Source organism: Pinus tabuliformis, chromosome 1_1 (genome assembly GCF_031772625.1).
Source record: "Pinus tabuliformis cultivar Carrire ecotype Pingquan chromosome 1_1, CPIR1, whole genome shotgun sequence".
NCBI classification, from domain to species: domain Eukaryota; kingdom Viridiplantae; phylum Streptophyta; class Pinopsida; order Pinales; family Pinaceae; genus Pinus; species Pinus tabuliformis.
The window spans coordinates 902,524,951-902,542,209 of NC_142297.1; the positions used below are offsets into that span (position 1 = coordinate 902,524,951).

The 17,259-nt window shown below is 39.3% G+C and overlaps 1 protein-coding gene across 2 annotated transcripts in view; it reads right to left on the reverse strand.

The window, feature by feature from the left end:
* Positions 1-17,259, reverse strand: part of UVR8 (Regulator of chromosome condensation (RCC1) family protein) — a 430,618-nt gene that overhangs the window by 102,245 nt on the left and 311,114 nt on the right. For both annotated transcript variants that reach the window (XM_089392986.1, XM_089392985.1), the window contains 2 exons: positions 7,842-7,927; positions 7,624-7,676 (listed from right to left, as the gene is read on the reverse strand). In XM_089392986.1, the coding sequence (XP_089249112.1) occupies positions 7,624-7,676; positions 7,842-7,927 (139 nt within the window). The remainder of the gene's footprint in view (positions 1-7,623; positions 7,677-7,841; positions 7,928-17,259) is intronic.

Below are 17,259 nucleotides of genomic sequence, written 5' to 3' on the forward strand. Positions count from 1 at the left end.
CTAGTGGCTCTCCGCCTCTCTGCCTAGTATTTCTGAACTATCCCTACCCCTCTGTTGCAGAACGATCACCTAGTTCGAATTTTTCAACTTCCTAGCCCTAGAAATCGAACTCCTGATCAATTCCTTCTCTCTGTGTGTGTTTTCTAAATGAACCCCAAGCCTCCTTCTTATACTTTTCTTGTTGAGACTTCAATGGTCAAGATTAAGTCTCTAATCAACGACTAAGATTTGAACTTGACTTGATTCGTTTTCTAGAACATTCTCACCGACATTTTGATTAATACCCATTAATACTTTAATTTTCTTTAGTTTAGATTTAGGATCTCCATTAAAAATATTAATATAAAATATAATCTGCGTTGAATTTCACCAAACGATTTCTCGGTTCTTTAAAACTCATGTTAGCCTCTCCAACAATTTTCATGGCTAGAGCACATTCGATGCTACCAAAAACTAACACTAAAGTCAAGGATGTGTGTCATTGTCTTGGTATTTATCAATTGAAGATCTAGAAGAATTTTGACCAGGTTTTCCTCACAAGAGCTGAGAGTAAAGCCTTGCCTTAAGAAGTCTAAATACTGTGTCACTTGTATTTATGCATATTGGTAATTGTCTTCATGGAAAAACACATTAATAAGCTAACAAATAAAAGACTATAAGATTAAGAAGTAAAAGTGCATCAAAAGAAATTATCAAGCAGAGAAATTGTTATCTTTGAATGCCCTATATTTCTCAACATGCAGATTGAAGAAAACCATCTATGGATTAAAGCAAGCACCTAGGGCTTGGTATGCTCGGATTGGTGGATACTTGATGAAGCTGGTGTTGATTTGTGGTAGCATCCAATGTGCTCTAGCCATTAAAATTGGTGAGAGGCTAAAGCACCTGAGATCTCCAAGACCCAGAGATGGTTTGGGGAAATTCCACTCGGTTAGAGAGATATTAAAATAATTAATATTTTTAATGGAGTTCCTAAGTCTAAACTTCGGAAAATTCAAATATTAATGAGCTCACGAGGCTTTGGATTGACGATGAATGGGTGCGCTGTTAAGGCACTCCTTGCGATAGGTCACTAGTTCAAATCCCCCGTGGGTACTTAGGTTAGTCTTAATTAGAAAAAAAAAATATAAACTGGCTGAGAATGTAATAAATGACATGGATCAAGCCAAATCTAATCTTAGCCGTTGATTAGAGACTTAATCTCAGCCATTGAAGACTCAACAAAAAAAGAATAAGAGGAGACTTGAGGCTCAGTTGGAGATACACCAAGATTGATCAGTTAGTTCGATTTTCTGGAGCGGGGTTTGCTGAGAAAACTCGAACAAGTGATCTGTTGCAGGGAAGGGCAGTGAGTACATAACAGAGAGGCAGAGATAGTGCCAGAGGGTCAGTGCAGTGACTGAGGAGGCTACGCAGAGGCAGCAAGAGCCATGCATAGGCAGCTAGAGACTGCATATAGGTTGAGGGGCTTGCGTGGGTGATGCAAAAGGCCATAGAGCTGACGTAGAGAGGCAAAGGGCTGACGTAGGGGGTTCCAGAGCTACGCAGAGGCTTGGAGAAGCGCTAGAGGGATTTTCATGGGGCAGACTAGTGCTGAGAAGCTGAATATTTGCTTCCAAGAAGAGGAATTACTGCTGTGTAGAAATATCTGTTGGGTAAGCCAGTTTGGCACCCTAGTTGTACTCAAGAAAGTTGCTTAATAATAAAACCCTTGGAACTGCTGTACCGGTTTTCCTGTATTGGTTTTTTCAAGGGACGATTGTCCAAAAATAATGGTGTCCCTTGTGTGTTTGTCTATTATTTCAGTTGATGATCTGTAGATGAGTTGAGACTCGAGAGTGCATTTCTGTCTATTTTCAGTATTTATATGGTTAAATAACTTGTTAAAGAATAAACAAGTGGGTGAAATAAACCAGATAATGCAGGAAGTATTCATGACATGTTAGACTTGGAAATTTCAACATGGTGTCTGATCATTACATATCATAGGAGGACTGAACACACCAGCATAATCAAAAGTATTTGCGGTAATAGCAACTGTCCCTAGAGATAGAGTTGCTCCTAACCAAAAAGCAATAGAGAAGGAGTGATGTAGAGGGCCTGCGTCATCATTTCGAGTCAGAGAGAGGGCCAACGTAGAGGCAGAAGAGGCTCACGAAGAGCCACGTCATCCTACTCAGTCAGATAGGCTTGACGCAGTTTGCCAAAGGAGTGATTCAACCTTTGCCGGGATATCATAGCGCTAGAAGGCTCGATTTCTTCAGTTGCTGGGGCATAGGGAGCTGTGGGCTAATCGTGCATTAGGAAACTGGTGGGGTGCTGTCGCTGTTGAAGCAGAACAGTGCCTAAGAAGAGAGAACCAAGGTAGAGGGAGACACTGCCTTGGTGGATTTCTAGCCAAGAAATCCAGATCCATGTTGCAGGTGCAAAGAGGATCGGAGAGGAGCGGTTCGACAATTGACAGGAGGATTTCCAAGAGGGAAATCGAGACTAAGAGGGAGTCTAGGAGATAACTTCTAGTAGGGAAGTCGAGACTTAGAGGGAGTCAAGAAGAGGAGCGGAGATGGCAGTGAACGGACTGAGGGATCAGGACAGGTTGGACGGGGCATCCAACTTTGTCATCTGGAAGGCCAGGATCTTGTCTATTCTGGATAGACATCGCATCAAGGGCTTCGCCTTGAGAACAGTGGCTATCCTAGTCGACCCAACTGATAACAAGAGGTATGAAGATGCAATGGCATATGCAGAGTGCATAATCCTTGATGGGGTCAAGGATAATGTCGAGAAGAACACGTAGAGGAGATGTGGAATACCTTGACAACATTGTATCAGGGCACTTCCGTGCAGAGGAAGATGTTGTTGGTAGAAACAGCTCAGTGCCTTGTTTTAGGCCTTAAAACAGTCCTCATTTTCAGCTGCATTGGGCTTGCGTCTAGGGCACCATTGGTATGTTTAAGACATCGTCTATCTTCTTCTTAACAGCGGCTAGGATACACTTGAGATAGCATAGGTTAGGTTTGCCTTAGGATAGCGTTAGGGCTGCGTTCTTGGACTATGTTAGGACTGCCTTTAGGACAATGTTTAGGGTTGCCTTAGGACAATGTTTAGCGCTGCCTTAGGATAGCGTTAAGGACTACCTTCCTTGAGCTCCTTTAGGTCAACGCATAGAACCCTTCCATTGCTACGCTGGCCTGCCTTCTTCGCTGCAGCGAGGGCAGCGTATTTTCCTCCAACGTCTAGGGCTTCCACTCCTATATTTCTCTCCACTAAAACCCAAGACAAGTGGAGAGAAATCAAGATAGAAGTGTGTGGGAAATGTCTCTCAAGTCATCTCCTTTTATGCTAAAACGTTGAGCACATGTGGGGTTTATTTGGTTGTTGGCCAACCTTGACGAAATGTCTTGTAACACATAAATTCATAACTCCATGAATACTTATCGGAATCGGATGATCTTTAGATCAATCCTACACCTCTCAATGAGAGGGATCCAAGAAAAATATTAGCTGCCATAAATAAGATGACCGACATGGTGTTTGGCCCTAGTTGCCAATTTTAACAGATGATGATGCAGCTATCTACTTCCCTTATGTTGAGATATGTACATCTAAAATGAGACTTATGATGTAGCCGGAAATTCCTCTCCAGTGTTGCGGGGGAGCGCCCCCCCCCCCTCGCTCCCGCTCCTGCTCCCGATCCGCGCGCTCCGGGCGGGAGCGACTCGGGAGCGGGTCGGGAGCACGCTCCCTAAAAAAAATTTCGCTCCCTGCCTTTTCGGGAGCGTTTTGCCTTTTTTGCATTTTTTTTTTTGTAGTAATGTTCGAAATGCAATTTTTTTTTAAAGAAACAAATAGTTTTTGAGTGGGGCAACTTAATGATCAAGTCTAGGTCCTAGTATTGATATGCTATTCATGGTAATGTTAAATTCTTAAAGTAAAAGTGACATTTTCTTTAATTTTCATTTTCATCCTTTTACTTAAATTTTTAACATTACCATGAAATGACTCAGGATGTTTGAGAGTGGTTTCGTCCTCATTGGATTTCATATGGAGAAAGTAAAATTTTAGATTTCATTCAAAATCCAGCAGACTTATCAGTTTTTCAGGATTTCAGGATTGGGGGATTGCAATGTTTCCATTGAATTTTGTCATGTATTAGGGTATGGAACTCATATTTAATCAAGAGTACCAATCCCTCTATGTACCTTGATGTTAGTGACATTGGTTGTCGAACTCCTCTATCATGACCCTTCTAAAAATGTACGCATCACTCAAACAAAATCTTGACTTGACATGCTATGCTTTTTCTATCTTATGTTAATGCTTAGAGGGTGATATTAATGACAAAGATCCCTATACAGATACAAAGGTAATGACAAAGATACCTCTGGATATTAATGCTTGGAGGGTGATATTAATGACAAAGATCCTGATTTTGCAACAAGACTAAAAAATTAGACATTTCTCGTGGTGGCAAGAGGCCCAAGCATAAGAAATAGATAATAGATTTACTTCTCTTTTCTAGTTTCTAGTAGCTTTTATAACTATTGACTCTTTCATATTTATTATGATAATTTTTTAAACAATATATGACAATTTAAGTTTGAAGTTGGCAATTATAACTCATTAGTAATGAATTATGAATATGATGCTTCATGAAAGTTGAAAGTTGTTTCATTTCATTTCATTTTATAACATTTCATTTCATGTTAGATATTATTTGTTGTAATGGTTACACTTAGCTTACAAGTACAACTTTGGTGATCAATGATGATAAATGTTATATATTGAATTTTGAAAGCTTGAAACTTTAAGATTGATGAATCATGAGACTCAATATGTTGTATGTTACTATGTTACTAACTTGCGGACGTGGTTGATGAAGATTATAACTTCTAGATGATTGTTGTTATATGGTTCAATCTATGCTTTTTTATGTTTTTTATATCTAATTCATCATTCTACATGTTTTTGTTGACATATATGTATCAAAAATTAAAAAATATAAAAAATATATATTTTTTAAAAAATCGCTCCGGGATACGCTCCCAAACCGGGAGCTTCTGAAAATGGTCGCTCCCGCTCCCGCTCCCCGCTTCCGCTCCCGCTCCCAAGTAACATTGTTCCTCTCTATCGGAGAGGGAGTGTTGAAATTGGCAACTTCGGTCAAAATATAATTAACAAAATGATGGAGATAATTCAAACCTTTAAGTTTGACCAAGTCAGCCCTAAGAAGTTCAAATCGACTCACACATGTGAAAAGGCACTTCCAAAACCACATATAAATAGAGCATCGTTGGAGCTCATTCGGACACTTTCATCCATCACATCGATCCAAAATCACAGATATACTTGACACGTGCGAAGGAGTCAATGGAGATTTTTTGTTTGCGTTAACCAACCCTTTTCTGATCTGTTTGAACTGTGTTGACTTGCATGGTTTGGTTCTATTTTGACTGAATTTTTTACTGTTGAAAATGTTAAATACTTGTTGATGATCACTAACCCAGTTTGACTAAAGTTCTAACCGAATTCTGGCTTGTTGACCTGAGTTGACCGCAGGGTTTGACTATGGCATTTTGACCAAAGATTTCAAGATCTGTTGACCAAGACTTTTCCTACTTTGAAGGTCGAGGTTGACTAAGGTTCGTTGACTCTTGGTGGTGCGAGTTTCTATTTTTTTCTTGGACGTTGACAACAGTCTCTGCTTCCTTTGATCGAAAGTCACAGATGGCTATTTCACTAAGGCTGACTGAATTTTGACCCTCCTATTTTAGAGCTTCCACAGGCCAAAATTCAGCCCTATTGTTGCAAGCAAATGTGTTGACCAAGATTAACTTTCTCTCTCATTTCACTGGATTTGACTTGGTTGACTTGGAAGTCAAAGGGTTGACTTCGATTGTTATATGGTTGTACAAATTAGATTATGTATCTCAGCGAAACATTAACTGAATATCGAAGAAGAAGAAGAATTGATTCTGGGTTTTCCCCTTTGTGGAGTTTTGCCCTAGTCTTTGACCAAAAATATCTGTCTCATTATGCTTGCTTATCTTCTATTGTGCATAATTGTTTACTTTTATATCTATAATTGCTTAACTATTACTGCAGTGAATGAAATTGAATGCTACATTGTTTTATGTGATTATAAAAGCATAAAACTTGAGAAATTAACAGTTGGAGACGCATCTTTTTGGATCTCTATTAGTCCTAAAAGGGCATGATGCCATGCTATAGTGGACTTTCGACAAACACACGTGGGCTTTTACAGGCTTATTTTGTCATATTGAGCTCTTTGGTTGGCTTGTAATCCATTTTCTTCATGCACACTAAAAATTGAACTTGTCATAGGGATTTTAGGCAAATTAATGGGAGTCATTGACCTCATATAATTAGAGGATCACTCCATTCTTATTTCTCATCATCACTTATGGATTTCAACCTCCTTTAGAGGTATTGACTTAGCCTTTTGTAATTGTTTACTTGTGGAGATGTGATCTTTTTTGGAGCAATTATTATTGGAGATTGTTTTTTCCTTGGAGATATCTTTTTAGGATTGAAAGAAGGCTATTTCATGGAGATATCTTCCTTCCAGCACTAGAAATGCAGCAAAAAAAGACCCTTATCATTCATGCATAGATCAGTTTGTAATGATAGCTCTGGTTCATCTAGACCATAGGCACAAACTAGTCCCCAATTTTAAAAATGTCATTTCTGTATTTGCAATTGACTCCTATGGCTGGTACTTTCAAGTCCATTGGTCACTTTCGGTCATTTGTGGATATTAGTATAATTTATTTCTTTCCTGTTAGCATGCATATTAACACCTCAAGTCAATGTAGTGACTGCAACAAGAAAACATATTGTTAACTTGTACTACATCTTTAAAGACCATAATGGCTCATAAACTTAACATTTTCTTCTGTTTTACATTTGCTATATAAGTGATTAAGCAGTTTTCTATATATAGCCACATGATTTCACAAATTACTAGTAACTCTTTAGAATGGCATAGTTTTGACATAATTTCAATTCCATGTCTATTATTTTTTTAACACCTAGTAACTATGATACAGATTCTTCAAATTTATTCAATTATGTCATTGTCCAAGCCCAGTTACGGCATCTATCTCAGCATTGTCAGGAATGTTTGATAGGTATTCAGCTCTGGCAACTTGTAAGATTTAAAGGCATATATATTCAAGTTATCAGCTCAGTTTCTCCCCATTTCTGTTTGCATGTTGTGAACATGATTGGATTTACATTGTCCCTCCCAGTTGCACTAAATGAAGGTGGAGACTTTGACAGGTATAAAGCCTAAAGGCCACTCAGTGATATGATTCCTAGCCTTTCCCTACAATTCCAAGCATGATGTAAAAGGATATTGTTTCCCAACATATTTTAGAAGGCATAAATCCTGCTGCTGGATGTTGCCACTTTCCTGTAATGGAAATAAATGAAGCGTACCAAAGAAAATCAGGATTGATTCCTCTCAGGGTATTAATGCCTTGTTATCTGTCTGTAATTTTTCCAATTTTTCAAGAAATTGTAAGAAAGGACAAAAGGAATGCACATGCACAAGTAGCAAACAAAAAGGAAGTCCAAAACATATACAGGAAACATGCTTACAGTTTCATCTGGGACAATTGCGTATCTCTCTGATGGTGATATCCAACTTGAGCCTGTTAATATAATCAAGAAGTTAAGAAAAACAGGAAAAGGTAAATATTTTGATATTATATATATGGAGTAAAAATCACTTCAAAATTAAAGACGTAGAAAAATACAAACTCATTTTAGCATCAACAAGTAATTTACATAAGCACACCCAATGCATGAAACAAAACCTGATAGAACTGTTGTTTTAGAAGTTTGAATTTGCTCACACGCTGAGCCATCCACACTCAAGGCCTCTATGAGTAGAGGCATATTTCTGCATAATCATTGGAATAAATCAAACGACTGAGAATTAATGCAATGCTACACAGAAATTGTAAATAATACATTGATTAAATAAATCCTTGTCCTCGTGCTAAAAACGTATTACATGCCTTTCAGATCTGAAAGATGTATAGAATAGTTTATTAACAGTTGTATAGAATAGTTCATCAACAATTTCAGAAGGAAATGAGACTAAGTCCGGGGTTATTCACTTACCTCCATTAGATGGGAAGATAACACACCCACTAAGTTGCATAATATGGGGAAATGGTTATACATGAAATGGAAACACATTGGAAACACGACCCGCAAAAAAATTGGAATCAGGGATATCTCTCTCTCTCTCTCTCTCTCTCTCTATATATATATATATATATATATGAAACTTGGAAAGAAATCACTATGAATAAATGAGCAATAACATTTGAATGACAAAAATAATGACAAGCAATGCTCCACCATTGCTCATATTGGAACCGTCATCATTAGTATCACCCTTTGCCTCTACCTCAATTCTCTTGGGACATCAACCAACACCACCCAATTTTGATGAAACTATCTAATCCACACCTTAAAATATGGTACAAAAAACTTAACATGCCTAGCCAAGCTGCCAATGATTTTGGTTTGAGTGAAGAGTACACTTTTGCTAAGGCCATGAGTGGAGAGTACACTCTTTCAGCAGCAGTACTCCAAAACCTTTTGGCAACACCATATAAGTCCAAAGGATGTGACTTCTAGCCTTGTAAAGCCTTGAGGCTTGTGGGTTTGTGTAATATTGTGAAAGTGACTATTAAATCCTTGTTGGTGTGGATGGCCATGCCTATTCCCGGTCTTGTTCGTGTCATCATATGTCTTCCTTTGTGGCATTGTTGACACCCCCCCTGGTGGGTGATAACTCCCTTCCTCAATGGGTATCCTTATACCCTAGGATGGTGTTGTGGGTATCATGGATTAGGCATTACTAGGACTCATGGTTTAAGGGAGCACTTGCTTCAATAAAGCCTTGTAAGGGTGATCACCATATGTACTTTTCCCTGACATCATTCTTTCTAATCTCGATGCACCCACCTACCCCACATGTCTCATTTGTCTTATGTATTTTGCACTCCTCTTTGGCCTTGTCTATGCATCCTGATAGTCTCAGACTTCCCAATGCATTTGCAACTCTCGAGGCATCATGCTACATCATTTGAGGCAAAGAAGGTGTCCATTTGATTCACTGCTATCATTTGTCCATTTGATTCACTATGTCAATATGAATCACTTGTCTTCCAAAGTAGTCAGAATGACCTCACAAATCCCTAGTTACAACAATGGACCCACTTTTTGGGCAGGAGCGCTTTCCATGTGGCTTTGCAAGCAACAAGGTTTCAAGACAAATGATGAAGTGGACAAAGAATACAAGACAAGCAAGTGTCATCTACAAGCAAAGTCAGCTCAATGCTCAAGAAAGTGACAAGAAGTCAAGCTCTTCCAAGCATTTGTACCACACATGGGCATGACATCATCCTCTTTGGCGTTGTTGGATGCAATAAAGAGGGATGATAATGACAAATAAAGGAACGTTCGAGCCCCAAGGGCTAATTATCTAAGTGTCAACTCAAAATTACTCAATCAAGACCTCAAAGGGCTCCAAGTTATCCTAGCCGCTACCATTCCAAGCAACAAATGGAGGCCGAATTCTTCAAGAAAGCAAAAGAAGCATCTCCAAAAAAGACGTTGAATGAAGAAATGAGGAAGCAAGGCCCCAACAACTAAATTAAGTGAAGTAATATTAATTCAACAGTCAAAGTTGTTGAATATTCTACAAGATGAACAATAGAAACCAAATTTTTTGATTTGATAATTACTACCTAATGATCTTTAACAATTTATCCTTATCCCACTGATATCATTAAGCAATTATACACAAAAAATATCAACGGTAATGTATTGAAAACAGTAAGATCATAAAGAGACAGCCATGCACAATAAAGACAACAATTTTTTCCTTGGAAAACCAAAACTTGGGAGAAAACCCAACTCTTCTTCTAGGAGATTCTATTTTCTTCAACAAGGTTTCCAAATCCAAATTGGGCTAGAAATATGTGTCAAATTCAAGTCTAAACACAAGTCAAACCTGGTCAGATTACCAATCAATAAATACTAGTCAAACCAACCAAATAGTTAATTTTAGTCAACTTTCAACCTGGTCAACTTATCTCCTACAGTTAACTTTGAACTTGCGGTTGACTCTTGAGTCTCATGGTCAACTTGGGCTTGCGGTCAAACTTGTAATGAAACAAACCACTTCTATGGTCAACCTCAACTTGCTTTTGTGGTCAATGTCAACCTCTTTTGCGATCAAACTAGGCCAAATAATTTGGTCAAACAATAGCTAGAACTCGGCCAAAATAATAGCTCTGCTGACTTGGTCAAAGCTTGGTCAATTCACCCTCCTTTCTGCTCCTTTTGTGCGCTACTTGAGAAGATATGTTGTGTTTTCATGTGGTCAAAATTAAGCACTCTCATTGTGTATATATATACTAGTCAAATGGGGTGAGTTTGACCGAGAGTCACGCCCTTCCATGGTGGGGTTGTCTTGACATTTTGGAGCCTATATGAAGCTCAAAAATTTGAAATTGAATTTTTATTTTCATAATTTTCCTAAGCCGACTTAGGAGGCCTCTTGGCATGCAGGAATACCTCCTGATGCTACACAAAAATCAACAAGAAGAAAAGCATTTTTCTTGAGTAAGGTTCCCATTGGGAAGAATGAGGACCAAGGAAAGAGGTTGAACCCTCATTAAGTAAGATTAAGCCTCTCTCAAGCAAAACTAAGGAAACCTATGGATGAGGGAGAGCCTCCAAAGGCTATTTAAAGTGTTTTCAAGCTAAATCAAGAGAAATCCAAGGGAATGTTGCATCCTCAAAGAAAAATTATTTCTTCTATGCTTGACATAAGTTTATCTATTGAGGGTTTTATGACCAATTTTTGAGCTTGGAAAGTTATTGATATGCCTCATAGGAGTGCCTTGACTTATTGTATAGGCATGGGCCTTCATTAAAGGCAGACCTTGAAGGATAACAAGCTTTATATGAGCCTTTATTGGAGCTATTTTTTGAGGAGTCGTCCAGGTTTCTCCTAGTCGTTGGAGGGTCAAAAGAAGGTCAAATCAAATGGTTGGTGTTAATTTTTCTTTAGAGATATATTGTTCTTTGCTTTGATAATTGCATTACATCATTTACACATTGAATTCACCCCACAACATTATAACATCATTACATCATATGCAACTATGTAGAAAGAACAATATCATCAACAATGTAGCGGAACATAAAGGAACAATAGAACAAAACCATGCACACATAGAGACACGAGGATTGGTCAGAGACTAGGGAAAAACCCCACAAGGGGTAAAACCCTTTCGAATTCTTCTTCTTAATAGATTGTCAAAAAATATTTAGCAAAGAGAGAGTACAATGATACAATTCTTCATTCACAAGGTTATCCAGCAAAACCAATCAAACAATATCCAAGAGATGAGCCCAACAACAATACTAATCAAAATCATGTTTCAAAACCCTGCATTCAACTATCAAACTCTACGATCAATTGATAGAAAAATCTTAGATCCTAGCTGCATGGAGCTAACCATCATGGAGCTAGCCATCATGTGTGCGGTTGAAGCATTCCAACCGCAGGGAGAAGCCTGACTTGCATGCAGATAAAACTGAAATTTTCTTGTTGCAACCCTACAGCCCCAGACCAAAAACCCTAATTCACACGTGCAATCTCGTACCTTGTAATTTTGGACCTATACAAAGCAATTTCCGGCGAACCAACTTCAAACCTGTGCGAGCCAATGCAAAGAAGAGAGAAGAGAAATGATTGATTGATGATCTCCAAATGAGGTTCAATTGACTTGCATTTATAGGCTTTCAAGGGTGTCCAATATCTTTCTTACGGGTCAACCTATCCTTTTGTGCACATGTGGGTTTCCATATTAAAAATATATTTTTCCTTGACCAAATTAAATTCTTCCAAGGCATAAAAGGGGTCTTTCTTGATGAGGAAGACTATCCAAAGAAGGAGAATTTTTCCTTGAGCTGCCAAATTAGCACTCCCTCTCAGCTAGGGAGAAACTACTGATTGCAACATATGTCTTGTTTTCTTCTAGATGGTCCTCAATTGGCAGCCCCTTGCAGCCACCAAATAGCTTCATGTTCCACCATCCTCACCACCCGGGCCTGCCAATATGGACCCTCACCCATCTGTTATGATTGTATGTTTGAAGGTGGGCCTTCCAACCCTAAAGGTATGGCTTTTCATTATGTAGTTGGGTATTTTTGCTTACTTATCATGGACACTTATGGGCATGGATTAGCAAGGGAATTCGGTGGAATGAATGGTCTTGGTTTGTAAACTTGTTCCCTTGTCCAATTTGGAGGTTAACCTTGTATCTTAGTCCCATTGGATCTCCTTTATTGGCTACTAGCTTTAAGAGTGCCACTAAATGGGAAATATCAATTTTGGTTGCATGGTCCCGCTTCCCAACACCCCATACATCACTCCCCTCCACTCATTAGGACCCCTTTTCACATGTTTCCCATTTGGGTCCACATTTATCCATTGGGTCTACAAGGAGTTAGCATCCCCATCCCCTTGTCCACACTTTGGGTTGGGTCTGGAACAATATCCTGGAGGTTGATGTAGCTAAAAGGAAAGTAAAAAGCATAATTTGGCCACTCTCAACAAGAAATGTACCATAAAATGCAAAAGATGCCCAGGACATACAAATTTAGCACATGGGCAAAATCTGTCATGAGCTCTAGCCCTATCATCATGGCCATCACACTGTTTCCTAGGGCCCCTCATTATGCCCCCCTGCATCATTAAGGAACCCATGATTGTCCCAACCCCTGGTGGGCGATGAAATGCACAACCTTAAGTGGGTATCCAATGCTATATCATTCACATCATGTTCCCATCCCCTGGATCCCCAAGCAGTTTTAAAAGAAAAAACAATGAAAAGGAAAGGGGCATATGAAGAAAGGTGGAAGAACAAGGTCGGGGTAACTCATGTACAATGATTGCTCCCTCCTACATTCATACACCCAAGTGTGGGCTTCCCTTATCTTAGCCACCCTTGTATTATGGCATGTGGCTTGGATCCTTCCCCTGAGTCCTCACTCTGTTCCATCATCATATCACATGACACCTGCCACTTGATGGATGTACCATGGACCTGTCGCTCTCTTAGAGATTGAAACCACCTAATAGGGTCCTTAATTAACCCCCTTCTTGAACTTGGAGACACTTGTATATTCTAAAGCCCATTATGGAAGGGCATGCCACTGTTCAGTGTCCACTTGGTTCCATGGTTTGTAAGTTCATTTACTCAATTACACTGATGATTTTTTATAATGGAAGGTGAGGAGATGCATTAGATCTTATACAAGATTGTAGGTGGCTCTTCATCTTCGGGTTTGGTCTCCCCATACGGGGTCCAAGCCATCCAAAGGGTGATATTAGCATTTGTAGGGTGTGCATTGGGAGCCATGGGCCTCCACTATAGCAAAGAGCAGATAGTCATGCCATGGGATCCTTCAGTGCCATCCATTGCTTGCTCGTCTTCCACCTTGCCCGACCAACTGTACACTTTCACCACAAACTTAGTAGTTGATCCAGAGCCTAGATGGGGTTGTGTCTCACCATGGGAGACAAAGGGAGGGCTTGCATCATTGTTCCAACCCACTTAGAAACCCACTATTCATTATTTCACAAAGGCTGCTTAAAACCCTCTTCTCTTAGGAATCTTAGGTCTAGGGCATTTCTTATCAAGAAATATCTCTAATCACTAGGTCTCGACCTCCTTTGAGCCTTTCTTCGAGAGCCCCACACCTTACTTCCAAAGCAAGAAAGCCCATAATTTGAGACTCTCCTGTGAATGGGCTTTTGAAATGACTATCTATGCCATCATTGACTTATGATTCATAGTGATTTCCCTTATACTGGGACTTCTACCATCGGTGAAAGTCTGTATAGACTAGGGTACATCGACTGAGGTGACAATGGGTCCTTGTCCCATTGTTTCCACTTGGTCTAATAGTTTCCCCTTGTAACCCCTCCTAGGACCCCTGCTAGATTGAGCGATAACATGTCCCATCACAAGTATCTTGCCATCAACAAATGTTGTCACTGCTCATCTCTGCTCATCTTTGCGCATCTCTGTTCATTTTCGCTTATCTATGCTCATTTGTGCTTATCTTTACTCATCTGTTAAACACTCTCAAATCTAAAAGAAGAATAATTTGACATCATAGTGGAGCTTAAGCTACCACCCGCTATCCATCTAGGAGTCACTGCTACCACCCGAAATCATCTACCAGCGGGGAGCCAATGCTACTACCAGGAATCATCTGCCAACAGGGTGCCCAATGCTACTATCTGGGAAACTCTACCAACGAGGAGCCCAATGCTACTATCCAATAAACCACAAGCAATAGGATGGATGCCACTTACCTTATGAGGTACGAATCGCACCTATCCCACTGCTTGGCAATAATAGGAGGGACACCACTTAACATAAATGGTAATGATCACACCTATCCTATTATCTGTTGATCTTCCCATCTTGACCCTCAAAAATCAGGTAGAACACCTGCATCTCTAGCTTGAGCAGGATGCCACTTACCATAAATGGTAAGGATTGCGCCTAACCCAAGAAGTCAACAACGATTGGCCAAATGCATGGGAAAGACAGATGCCAACTAGGGTATACTCGACAGGGGGAGATACACACTTAATGTGAGGTAAGGATCAAACACGTCCGGAGATGACAATAGGGGAGATACACACTTACCGTGAGGTAAGGATCAAACACACCTATTGTCCACAAGTTCCCTCACTCCCAGGAGCTCTTCAACTCAATTCCTCACCATGGGAACTTAGACAGGGGGGGAGAGCTAGCTCAATGTTCTCGATCAACCCGGGCCCTTACCTAGGAGGGTCATATCCATCAATCCATGCTACTCTCTGTAGATCAAAAACATATCAACGTGCTCATATCCAGTATCGTCTTAAACAACTCACTAAAGAGTTCAATCACACTGCCTCATGCATTACCAAGAGCAACAGTCCTTTGTTTTCCTGTTCATATGGGACATCAAATCAAATATTATATTAGAGAAAATACATGTCATAATAGGATACATTATTCATCCTTTCTCCCTCGTACAGAGGGAACAACCACAAGCCTAAGTTTGTCTCATACAACCACACTATATCTTCGTCCCAGCTATATACGAGATTCGCTGCCAATTGGATCCCACCCTTGTTGTCACAATATGTCATTGTTGTATCGAGGAGCTGCTCACATAGCTCTCCAACGAACTTTCTCAACCATACTGCCTCACAACTAGCCATACCCGCAGTAATATACATTGCCTTAGTCATGCTTAAAGCAATGGACTTTTGTTTCCTGCTCATCCAAGATATCATCACAAATCCCAAGCTAAAGCGACAACTAGATGTGCTCTTCCTGTCAATAATGTTTCCAGCCCAATCATCATTGGAATATCCATGTAGTCTCACATCTCTAGAAGTAGTGCATCATAACAAGATACTTCATCTCGAACTAAGAGGCCAGCTCCTTCTTACGCTTGATCATTAAAGGCTCACTACCTGTTAGGAATAGATCGTCAACACATAAAACCAAAATCAAAGGCATATCTTGGACCACTTTGAAGTAGAGAGTGGAGTCAGGACTGGTTTTTATGAATCTAAGCTTCACCAGGTAACTGTCAATGCGAGTATACCAAGTTCAGGAAGCTTTCTTCAAACCATACAATGCTTTCTTCAATGTTCTTTACTTCAAATCCCTGAAGCTGCTTAATATAACTTCTTCCTTGCCTTATCCTTGTCGATGCTTCCATTTGCTTCATGCTTCATCTTATGTAGCCATTCTGAAGATACGCAAGACTTTCCCTTAGGTCTCGACATAATGTCCCATACATCATTCTTCATAATCGATTCATATTCTTCAGCCATATCATCCATTAATCTATCATTAAGCCTCTATGGTCTCTTCATTTAACAACATCTGATGATCATCTATTCATATTCAAAAGCCTTTCTTTATTATGGAATCATCTATCGCAAATGATAGTAGGGGTTGGGATCTCATTAGGAGTCTCCCTCTGAATGGAAATTCTCTTCAATCGACCTGTCTATAATATTCTCGTGCATCTATCTATAACACTGTCACACATCAACAAAATTGTTAGATCACAGAGACAAACTATATCAAGTTCATAAACATATATACATCATAGTTATAACAAATCGTCATCCACTGCTTCATTGTCATATATGAACATGTCATCAAATATTCATCAACGGTTAGTGTCATACACTTAGGGCATCTGACAAGTGTATCTTCATACTCCAAGAATCATCATCACATTACTCAACCATTTTTTTTTCTCTACAAAATCCTAACATCATTAAGTCGAGGCATTCATTTTTGTCACGTTGTCAAATTTACTAAGCTTATCAAAAGCTAACCAACATCAAGAAAATCCTGAGTATCAATATTATTTTCACACTTTTATCATCAGGGTTACCATGCTTATCACAAGCATTAATAATAGTATCAAGTTACCATATATCAAAATCAATGTTTCTAGCTTGCTTTATTAAAATAGGAAATCCACCACGTCTAATAAAATGTAAGATACTTGCCAAATATCAAGTGCAACAATATATCACATGTACCAAAGATCAAACTTACTTTCATATGCATGCATCATGCATTTATGAAGGTGATATTCTCATCATTGCTCAAGGCTTAACTTGCCATCCAATATTGCAGCTAATAATGTACTATACATACCTTGTAATATTTAGATACCTTAGCAAATCGTAGCACTTATTTGTCATTGGCAGTGCTTCCTGTTCCAGCCCCAGCTCTTCTCTTCCTGCACTAGCTCTCTTTTCCTGCACCTTAGATGATCGTTAAGAAGGATCCACTTATCGCATCTCATCTGGAGGTTAGAAGTACTGAAATATTCATGTAGGAAGGATAAGCAATAATCAAAACAATAAATTCAAACAAGAACAGTGTCACAAAGAAATAACATAAATCTAAAAGGTACTTATCTTTGACGAGAGTTGATCAACTCTCTCTTGAACTAGTCTTCAGGAGTTATTACTGTCCATCATCCATACAACAATGTTGCCTTCAATATTTTCAATCGTTTTCATCAGCAACCATGCCTAATTGAAACTAGTCCATCTATTGAATCTGTCACATGTGCTAGAACAACTTCTAAGTTCGT